General features: G+C 37.2%; 1 protein-coding gene across 1 annotated transcript; it reads right to left on the reverse strand.

The window, feature by feature from the left end:
• Window positions 1-1,290: 1,290 nt before the first annotated feature.
• RTCA (RNA 3'-terminal phosphate cyclase) lies at window positions 1,291-11,229 on the reverse strand. The gene is made up of 11 exons (XM_085308279.1): window positions 11,115-11,229; window positions 10,937-11,037; window positions 9,814-9,957; window positions 8,136-8,259; window positions 7,490-7,548; window positions 6,002-6,143; window positions 4,675-4,799; window positions 4,147-4,205; window positions 3,466-3,560; window positions 2,315-2,419; window positions 1,291-1,928 (listed from the first exon to the last, which is right to left on the reverse strand). The coding sequence occupies exons 1-11, from the start codon at window positions 11,157-11,159 to the stop codon at window positions 1,830-1,832; spliced, it is 1,098 nt and encodes a 365-aa protein (XP_085164405.1). The 5' UTR covers window positions 11,160-11,229; the 3' UTR covers window positions 1,291-1,829.
• Between the last annotated feature and the right edge of the window lie 84 nt (window positions 11,230-11,313).

The following is an 11,313-nucleotide window of genomic DNA, read 5'->3' on the forward strand; positions in this document are numbered from 1 at the left end:
CACACTGTAGAAGGTATCTGCTCCCCCCTTCAGGCCATTCTCAGTATTGGAGAAAAYAGTAATTTTAAATCAGAAATTAATAGCTTCTCATTCCTTTGTACTTGTTTTTAGGGAGGAAGGAAAAATCCTAAGAAGAAACATGGTCATTGTTAAGTAATTGTTAAGCAATTGTTATTAAATGTTAAGGTCAATAGTCACAACTGAGAAAAAGATCTTAGAGCCAACGCTGCAGACTATGATATGGGAAACCTGGACAACAATTCAAGTTTCTGGAGTGCACTTATGAAGTTCTGGTTAAGTCATTCCAATTCTGTGATTCAGTCTGTCATATGCAAAATAGAACTGATGCTGCATCTCACCCTTTGTCTTCCTTTTAGTTCAGAATAAGGTTTTGCAGCAAAGCCCAAGACCAGATCTACGAAAGAACTTCCCTGCCTAATCCCCAGTTGGAGGATACTGCAGCTAGATTTATATGCCTGAATACACTTGAGCGTGTTTGCACTGCTCAGTGTATGTATGCATATATACAGGTGTATATATGTGTATTCAAGAACCAAATTGACAGCTCCCTAATCTCAGGTGAAATAAAGTACTGCTTCTAAAGAGAACAGCAACAGCTTCATGCAATGTAGATGTAAACTAACAAGATCATTGTTTCAGTTCAGTTCTGCTAACACAGTACTGTCATAGGCTTGTCCTGCACAAAGAAGCACAAATAGCTTCTATTAAAAAAACCAAAAAATAAAAAACCCCAACTCTCTTCATTGCAGATCTCTATTACTTTGTAATATTTCGTCAGTATGCTTTTTCCAGATCTCAAAATCCCTTGCAGTTATATGTAAGATCTTAATTAATTGTCCCCCCCCTTAATTAATTGTCGACAAAAATTCTAACACTTCTCTGTTATTCAAATAAATAATTATGATTCCTCCAGGTTACTAACAAATGACTTATGTAGTAATATTTTGATTAACACTCCAAGTCCTATTGTTGCTTATAATACATAATTGAAATGTTAGGTGCTGACAATATGGAGGTTTCCCTTATAGGGCAAAGCTATCAGAACATGAAGTTAGTATGTCATGTTTGGGACATAACATGCTACATTTTTAAGCACATCTTTAAGAGTTCGAAAAAATACATAAAAAATGATATAAAAGCAGATGACTTTAAGCATTGACTGTTTTTACTGTATGAAGGGAAAGAAATGACATTTCTGAAAAGTTAYGTTGTATCAGTCTCCCATTAATATAAACTGCTGAGATGTTAATAGCAAAAATAAATACCAGGTTTTCATATGATAGTGCTTTATTTTTTCTTCACAATTTAAGCAAAATGATTACAGAAGAAGAACAGAGATACAGATTTGATGGTGCACTTCATTCCAGATACCTCAATAAATAAAGGATCCCAAAGAATCAAACTTACATGCTCTTAAGGGGAAAGAATGTATCTTCTAATATTTTTTGGAAACTGAAATAGCAATTTTCTACTTTCGTGAGTCTGAATTCTTAAAGCTTCTAACTGATGCTCTCAGCTGCTGAACACATGCATTTGTTTTATTTGCTGTTCTGTCTGTGCTCATTTTGCTGTTAACAGTTAAAAAAAGAAAAAAAAGAAAAGAAAAAAGTTTTCATTTTACACACCACAGATTTTCAGCAGGCCAAAGGAAAACTAGACATCATCCTTGAAGTTAAATCAAATCAAGCAGATGTGACAGAAGGATCCTCCTGTTCACCAGTATATTACACATCCACTGAAATGTAGTGCAATACATCAGTGAGGTATGTTGAGTTTTGCTTTTGTCAGCTTGTTTGTTTTTTTAAACCCTACAAGTTTGAGTTGATCATCCCCATTCCTTCGCACTCAATGATGTAAGCATCTTTACTAGGATCTTCCTCTTCTGATTTTGTTACAGTAAATTTGGCCTAAAACGAACAGGATTAAAAACACATAAAATTAAACATGTTATAGTATACATATAATATACACAAGTCATAATACACATATACATAAATCTTCAATATCTGATGTCTGATAATCTATTTTAGTTTATTTGTGCATATTGAGAGATTTAACTGATTTCATTTAAAACATTTAAATAAAGGTGGTAAAGGTATCTAACCACTCTAAAGGCATTTAACTATAAAACAYGTTCACTTTCTACTGATAAACTCCTTAGCAACTATTTTATCACCATTTGTCCTCTAGGAGGGAAAATTCAGTTCACAAATCCTGCTAAAATCAGAGTGAGTCTATACAATTCACACTTCCTAGCRTAGAGAATGACAACTTCCTCAAGGTTTGGACTCACCTTTGTTAGCTGTTCAGCAAAGTGTATAGCAGTTTGAGTATGAAGTGTAATTGGTCCACTTTTCACTCTGGACACCCCCTTTGCTAATGCCATAAAAATGATCAGCTGAAATGGTAGATAAAAGTAATTATTAAATAGCTATTCAGGTGCTAGCAACTTATGGAGCAAAAAATCAAACAAGAAAAGTGAAGCAAGAACATGCAAACATCTGTAAATAAAAATATGGTTCCAAACTGTAAGGCTGTGGTCGGTAGTCCACAACTGAGGTAGGTCACTGCATTTGCCCTCAATGTTAAAATTTCATAAAAGTACGTGGTGCTGAGTATTAAGAGTACTCTAAGACTCAAAAAGCTTGGGAATTACTAGTCTAGTACGTATCATAGAAGGGCTGCTACTTTTCCACAGTCAATTTTGCCACTGAATTTCTCTTAACATTTAACTTTGGCCCCACTGCAAATTTCCCCAAGCTCACTTCAGATTCCAGACTGGTWGATTACTTTGGGGAGGAGAGAAAACTCAGGAAGAGGTTTTTGCATTAGAACACTTTATGGTCAGGTATTCACCAGGTATTAAAAAATCTGATTTGATTACAAACATCACCATGATACACATTCTATAACCTTCATATAACTCAGAACAGTCCCCACACACTGAATCTAGCTGTAGGATGTGCATATGCTCCAGAAAAAGCAGAATGACTTCAACATCTAACTTCTTTCCATTATTCTGTGTAATAGGAATGTATAGCTAGGTGCTTACAGCTAAGAGGTAATGTAACCCTGTCTARGATAGTCCAAAGTTTTTCAGGCACTATCATTCAAAATACAATAGTGTGTGGGGGGGTGGAGGCTCTTTATTCTCAAATGTGGTTAGGCAAGRAAGTTAAACAGGAACACCTCCTGGATATTTTCTCTAATGGCCTCTCTTAGTCTAGTGCTTAATACACGGGAAGAGAACTCTTTCCTTCGTTTGCTATATGGCATGGTTTTAGAAACAGCAAGTGCCAAGTGGGAGGGAATTACCACCTCTTTCTTCCAATTTAGAAATCTACATCCCATTCTTTCACTGTTCAGATTTAAATTCTTTACAAGTAATACATATATCCATGTCCTTCATATACTTCAACTTCATCTAAACATAAGGAGACTTACTTGGTCTTGCAGAGAGTCATCCACAGCTCCACCATGTTTAAGATTTCTAAGCAGCATCTCTGCTGCTTCAATGCCAACTTTGTCAGAATTCTTTCCTAACAGAAAAATCCAGGAGATTAAGATATATTCAATTATTATTTAACACTTAAAAAAATACTCTTGCCTCCAAAGTCCATTTGAAATAAACCTCCTTTCTTATRATGAAGTATAGTTCATAATCCCTTAGCAGAGGGAAGCCCGTAGCTTCACATACACTTAGAAAAACACTTTATTCAAACAAATTACAACTAAAATCCCTTCTATACCTTTTAATCTAGATGCACAACTAGATTCAGTGCTGAGCAAAAACCTCCCAGGTAAACTGCAGCAAAGATTGTATGTTCTTAAAACGCAGAATTCTTTTCAACTCAATGACCTTAACAATCTATTCAGATAAAAGGTGAGTTTAAAAGCGAGTTTAAAACTCTAAATTTTGACTATGCAGAAGCATCTTAAAAATCTATCAAAGTGTAAAATTCTATTAACCAAAATTAAAATCTGTTGATTTCCACTGTCCTTTATTACTCATTAAAAAATGAAACTCAAAGCATCAGACTTTTGAACAGATAATACTTCAAATTCCTATTCATTAATAGAACATTAAGTTAAACCTGAAAGAGGCATATTTCACACGACTCTTACCTCTCTTGCCAAGTGATGACCCAGCTAACAAACAACCTGTTGAAGTCTCTGCAACAATACTAAAAAGAAAAATCAGAATCCATATTAAGAACCAACTTATTCACATTACATCTTATTTATCAGAAAAATGCTTTGTTTTTAAATACAGACTGTCACCATCAGTATGGGGTTTGTATTTCAGTGTGTTAAGTGATCACACAAGAAAATGAATGGCAGTGCTAGGAAGACAGGCCAAAAACATTGTCTTTCACACCTTTCAAATTTGATAATTCAGAAACAAAAGTTAAATGTATTTAACACGTAGTTAATACATATTTGTAGGAGAAAAGCTTCCCTTGCCTATATAATAAAGTTTTTTAAACACGATGGGAGTTTTGAAATGTCCTAATATATATTCCTACCAGAAAAAAAAAAAAAAAAAAAAAGACTATCACTTTTTATGACTATTTGTGTGTCTTGAGAAGATGTGGCTAATCAATTAGCAAGGTTACAAGACAGGTATTAACAGGAAGTTTTGGTTCATCTCACATTATTCCACTTCCAGTTCCCACGGCTTGATTGTCAGGTTCTCGAACCGGCTGAATGTTAATATAAAGATCCCTGATCTCTTTTCTGATGCATCTCACTGCTGCTGCCGCCATGTCTTTTGCCAGCTAGCAAGGTAAGAGAAAAAGGAGCAAAATATTAACTAAATTATACTATTATAATACTACTTTTTCCTCATAAGCCTAATTACTACTGTGTATCCTAAAATAAAGGTCTTCCAAGCTATAAGGAGACCAGTTTTATTGGATAAAAAAAGCAAAGGACTGTTATAAACCACTACAAGCACTGAACAACTTCTCTTCTGAAATCTCACAAAATTAAGGTAATATTAAATACTAAACAATTGATAGATTATAGTGACGTACATAGAAGCTTCAATACCAATAGAAAATCAAGACTTTTTCCCCTATGCATATGGATAGAGATTTAATTTTAGTCTTGATTACTTCAAGATATTAGATTGAAAAAAACAGTTATTATGTACAGGATATACTCTGTAAATCATAATGTATAAAATAACAATTTTAGATCATAGGCAGCTGAGGGCAAATTAAGCTTATCTCATTCTTGGGATCCAATAGGAAAAAAAGAAGATCATAGTCCATATTCACAGGTTTGGATATTTTAAGATCAAAACCAGCAGTCCAAGGCTCTTCAAAAAGTAACTCTGTTTCTTCTCTCCCTTCCTCAAATGCCCTGTATGTGTTAGAAGGAACCCTGAGGATACCCTGCCACTCATTCTCTGTAAATGCAAACAGGATAGAAATAATGGAAAGGAGAGGTAAAAGGGAAGCAAATTCACCTATGTTTTGTCTTTTTTGTTTTGCCTAATCTACCATTCACTTGTTCTTCTAATGCTTTTAAAAATGATTGACAAGTCTGATTTAGTCTGGTATCTGTATATTATTAGTGCACTATAGTTTACCCATAAATTTATGAACAAAGGCCATCGCTTCAGATTTAAGATAACTCAGGCAAGTATGAATTATACTTAAATCAGGTTTAAAATGTCCTATAATCTATGCTAGAGTTTTCTGAACATTCTTATCAAGGGCATCATTCTCATTCCCTATTTTAGGTGCTATGCAATAAATGCATTTTAGAAATATCCAAAGTTCAATTTTATGTCCTGAAAATTTGAATCTATTTAATACGGCTACTTTGGTTACTAAGTGAAAGAGTGCATAATACAAGAGCAACAGAGGTATGTTATGCAGATTACATACAATATTTGTAACATATATATGCACGTACACATACAGTATGTGCAGTAAATCTGGAAACTTCCAGAGCTATCATCAGCACTCACTTTTATAGGCAGTGCTCCAGCAACAAATGCTCTTCCATATATCTTTGTCACAGTGCCACGTTCTGTTAAGCTTATTGGGCTCAACTCTTTGACTGGTGACATTTGGATTGTAACTTCACCTCCTCCTTGGGGATAGTAGCCCCTATGTAGAAATAGTAATTAGTTGTGAGTAAATGCAAAGATCAGAAAGAGCGAGAAAATAACAAGAATGCTCTTCACACTTCTTTTTTATACATTTTATGCTCTGTTACTATAAACATGAACCTCCTTGATGTGTGCCTTAGAAATATTTATAACAGAAATATATCCTTTAACAGTGTTAGCTCATAACACACATTTTATTAACTGTCTAAAAATAGCTTAACACATTTCTTCTTYTCTGAAACCTTAGTTTGTTATTTGTGTTCAGACATACCTAAACACAGACAACAACCCCTGAGGCAGGAAATAAGTGTCTTGTCTAGCGAGTGTCATAAAGGACATGTTGTGAGTGTGTTTAGTTTCCAAATGATTGGTATCCTGTCCCCTATTACAACACCATCAGCCTCACTACCTCCCTCTTTCCTGCAACAGACCTCAGTTCTCCCTGCAATACTCCCAGCTCCTTCTCATGTCTGCCAATTGCCATTCTCCACAAGAAGCAGCCCAAAGCTGGCTGGTTCTGAGCTTAGTGTGGACTCACTGACTGTTGTATTTGGCCTGTCAATAAGCCAGCTAGTGAGACTGTACTTCACTGATTGTACTGCTTTGAATCTCTTGCTATCTTCTCATATAGGAAAATTACAGAAATTTCAGGTCTTTGAAACTTGAAGCAGTACCTCTCTGTCAGGGTAATGCTGCTTCTAACAGGCTGAAATGGCCAAAATTTGGCCTGGAAGAGGGAGAAGGAAGAAAGACTGGACAGAGTTCCATACCCCCAGTTGACTTTGAAAATAAGATAAATAATAAACATGTTATCTCCTTTAAGATAATAATTAAGATAAAGTCTCCTTTCAAATGGGTAAAGTGCAGCTCAGATGTATCTAACAGACCTGATACAGTTCTGCTGAAGCTGAAAGACAAACAACTGTTTCTAGTAACCATAACATCTAAAAATTTAGGTKCTGTAATGCATTTCTTCTGGACTTTGAAAGGGAACCCAAACACTTTGTTAGGTGCCTGGACCCTCTACACGTGCAGGAGGGTATGCATAACCAGCAACTCAGAATAAGCTCTGTAATGGACCAGTTGTTCAGCATGCATTTTCCTCTGAGGTAGCCAATAGGAAATATTAAAACACAAGCTGAAGGTGCAGCAATGAGAAAAGACAGAAAAGAATTCTATCACATTCATCACATGGTGACAGTACACATAGGACAGTTAATGCAGATTAGTTATTGTATTACAAATTCATCCCTTGTCTTGATTCAGGGCACCTTGTCCATGTGCTTACGTGCTCAAACATTGGCTCAGTAAGGCCTGCTTCTGCCATGTCATTCTGCAACTCACCTCTTTCTTACCTCACAATTGAACGTGAAATTGAACTTTTCAATGATCGGCTTGAAAACCTGAAAAATAACCACATATAAAAACACAGGGTGAATGTATTTTGCATTTACCATTTCCCATCATTCTATCCAGTCTTAAAAAGGAAAAAAACCCACCACCAACAAGAGATATTCAACATGAAAATTTCAGTTACATGATTAAAAAAAAAAAGAAAAAAAGAAAAAATCGCCAGTCTCATACATACAGCTTATTTGAGGTTCTTTGTACTTTATTCTGAATGGCACTTTGTGTTAAAGGATTCTTATATGGAAAGAAGAATAGAAATACCTAACAATTTCACAGCATTTCCAGAACAAAGAATCTATTTTAAGTGAAATTATCTTTAGTAGTTAAAACCAACAGACAAGTTGCTGTTTCAGGGAATTCTATGAAGCACTAGTTGCTCTCAAAATATAATACACTAATAGTATGATATTCCCAAGCCAAACAGATTGGTGTTCAGTAGTTTATCAAGAGAACAGATATTTTTCCTTTATTTAACAGTTTAATTTACAAATAAAATTGCAGTAAGAGCAACAGAAATACAGTAGCTACAGTGCATATATATGCATGAAAGATGCATCAAGCCAAAGAAACTGTTCCCTACCATGACTGTGTAGTCTATCTGAGGAGCCATCTCAGCATTAGTCCCACCTTTTAAATGAAGTTCAGATGGGGAAGCAGCAAACAGCACACAGGGCATTGCTACCTGCATCAGTAGGCACACGCTCCTAAAAATAATCACAAAATACTCAAATGTTATACAGCCATAATCCATGCAGAATCATTAGATATCAAAGGCAAATGGTTTTCCAGGCATTTATTTAAGTATTTAACTTTGAACATTATCTATTAAGTAAACTTATTACTCTTAAAAATACTGATTTAAAGCTTTATGGTCTTAGCAAGCCTGAATATATAAGTTATTGCTCTACAAATTGCATTGTTAATATTCCTGTTTAAAATAAAAGCAATGTAGTTTACTTAATATGCTGACAGTACTGAGAGAACCGTATGCTTAGTTAGCAGGTGGGAGAAGCAGAAAAGGTGTAGGCAGCCACTTTAACATTTAAGACCAAAATATTTAGTAAACTACAGAATTACTTAGAAACTGGTTATTATCCTGCACAAGAAAATTCAGGAGCATACAAAAAAAATGTCTTGATACATGACTCTATTGTTGAATCATTATCTGTGGAATATGCAAGAAAAACCTCCCCAAAGTACTTTTTCCAAAAATAAGCTAGTTCTGCAAACCAAACTGTAAAGTTACCTCACCAGTGCTTTAAGATTTATTTTGAATTGTGAAAATAATCAGTAATCACCACTTAACTGAGGAAAACTTGGTTTCGTATTCTTAAATAATCTCTGGATGTCTATAAACTGTATTGTTTTTCAATTATTTTTGCTTGTACCCAATTACTAATCCTTTTGCAGTATTGCCTACTCAAGCCTTTGTGTCGTGTTTAAGTAAAAGGTAGTAGCTTGTTGTTTATACTATTGTAGCTTAGAAAAAAAAATCTCTTAGCTTAAAGAAAATTTCAACTATGTCTAAGGTACCTTATACTGCTAAGTGACTGCTCACACTAATCCTGCAGAGCTAAACCCATTCCACTCAGTTTTGCAACAGAGTCAAATACGAAAGGACCCAGCACAGAAATACAGAATGGAAAATCAGAGACACAGATAATAGTGGATAGACTGTGTGCCAAATTCCAAAAGATGAGTATCCCATATTGCACCATTATGTGCCCAAGTGAAATCTCAAAAATGACTAATATTTTATTGAGCTATATTTTACTGAGCTATAAATATTTTATTGAATATATTATCAATAAATGTATTAGTATATTAATTGAGCACAAAATAGATAATGTTTTGTAATGTAGTGTAACGTACAGATTTGTGAGACAGAACTCAACCTAATTAGTTGCACTAGGCCTGATATCTAATGCACTACTGTGAGAAAATAGGGGACAAAATTATAAATACAATACAAAGCCATCTTTTGCTTAACATTAATCAAAAAGTGTTCAATTTATACATCAATCATAGCTTTAAAACYATTACATTTGCATGTCATTTATTAATACAGACCTTGCCTACATTAAGGCAAGAGAACCTAAAGAAGTAAGGTGCTTTGGTCAGATGTATCAAGCTCAAGTAGCATGGACTGAGGCTCATTACTCATGAATTAATGTTCTAACTTTTGTCAAAATTTTAAAGTTACCAAAAGCAGTTAAGAACAGTGACTAGTCAGTTATTATCCAKTTACAAAGACATACCCTGCTGTTTTTGTATCTGCTGTGTGGGTTCCACCTTTGATCTTCCCAGGAGTGAAGGTAATTTCTGTTGAACCGATTTCTCCGCCCTCCAACTTCCCCTCACATAAGTCTCGAATCATCTCCAATCCAGACAGATGCTGAGGCCTTCAAGTCATAATACTACATTAAAGATACATGCAAGTAGACTACATAGTCTTGTTACATTAAAGGAACTACTAAACATTAACTAATAAATACTACCATTGCAAAATTGGCCAAACAGGCATCAGAAATTCAATCTTGTTCCAACAGTATCTCTCCTAAGTTCATGCAAGCCAAAGGAAGAGTATCCATTTATTTATTTTTCACACGTGCAAGGAAACTCAAAATGCAGGTGCATCCATGTCACCAGAATGAGCTCACTATTTCACTACATTTTGATGATGCAACATAATATAAATTCATCTAGTAGCCTCCAACTTTCTTTGTGTTAAGGGCTATTACTCAGCTAGTAATATTCTTCTCTCTGTTAGGCAAATTCTTAAAATTTCCTTACAGAAGAGCCGTTGTGAAAGAAGCTGGAGACCATTCTGTGGACTACAGCCAGGGGTTAGGAAGTGTAGCTTAGAAAAGCAACTCTGTTTCTCTGAACCTAAATTAACTATCTGGGAGCGTCTACCTCTCCTGGACATGTTTTAAAGCCCTCCCCCCCCCCAAAAAAAAAAGCTGAAAAATCAGTATTATGCATAAATGCTGAAAGACCAGTTTCCCTTGGTTGTAAGTTAATTTTGTCCCAAATTAAATATAATATGCACTTCTGACCTTCACCTGTCTTGGTTTAACAAATGCGATGTTAGTAATGGAGGGTGTCACAAATTAATGGGCTTAATGTCGGAGTGGGTTTCTGCGGAGAAAGAAGGTTATTCAGCCACGATGAGGGGCACGAGTAACTTGTGCTGGAGGTTTCTGGTGGCGATTCAGCCCGGCCCGGCCGCACAGGACCCACGCCACGGCGACACGCTCGGTGGCGCGGGGCCGGGGACGCGTCGCGCCACCGCGGCTGAAAGCGGCGCGGCCTCCTCAGCGCCTCGGAAGGCACCGGCGCTGCCCGCGGGGCGCAGGCGACGCCGGAGGCGGCCGTTACCTGAGGCCCGGCTGGCTCCTGCCGGCCCGGATCCGGCGCACCCGCAGCGGCAGCCCCAGGAGGCAGCTCAGGGCCGTGGAGACGCGCAGGATCTGCCCGCCCTGCAAGGAGAAACGGCGGCTCAGCGGGCGCGAAGGCGCCGCCCGCCCCGCCGCCCGCCCGCCGCGCCCGCGCTCACCCCCTCCATGATGCCGCCGTCTATCTCCACCCGGTCCCCGTCCATGGCTGCGGCGGGCGGGATCCGGCCGGGGCCCTGCAGACGGCGAGACCCCGGCGAAGCGGCGCCTCGGGCAGCGGCCTGAGCCTATGGCACCCGCGGGGCCGTCGGGAGAGGCGCGTCGGCTGGACGGCCGCGCTCTGGCGTTTCTTGCGGACGC

This window comes from Rhea americana, unplaced genomic scaffold, assembly GCF_003343005.1.
Source record: "Rhea americana isolate MKP2758 unplaced genomic scaffold, rheAme1 scaffold_272, whole genome shotgun sequence".
NCBI lineage: Eukaryota > Metazoa > Chordata > Aves > Rheiformes > Rheidae > Rhea > Rhea americana.

Excerpts from the sequence above, each read along its gene's own strand:
- RTCA (XM_085308279.1), bottom strand. The coding sequence starts at position 11,159 with ATGGACGGGGACCGGGTGGAGATAGACGGCGGCATCATGGAGGGG. Across the intron at positions 11,038-11,114 it reads ACGGCGGCATCATGGAGGGG|GGCGGGCAGATCCTGCGCGT; the intron begins GTGAGCGCGGGC and ends TTCTCCTTGCAG. Across the intron at positions 1,929-2,314 it reads TTGCTGAACAGCTAACAAAG|GCCAAATTTACTGTAACAAA; the intron begins GTGAGTCCAAAC and ends TGTTCGTTTTAG.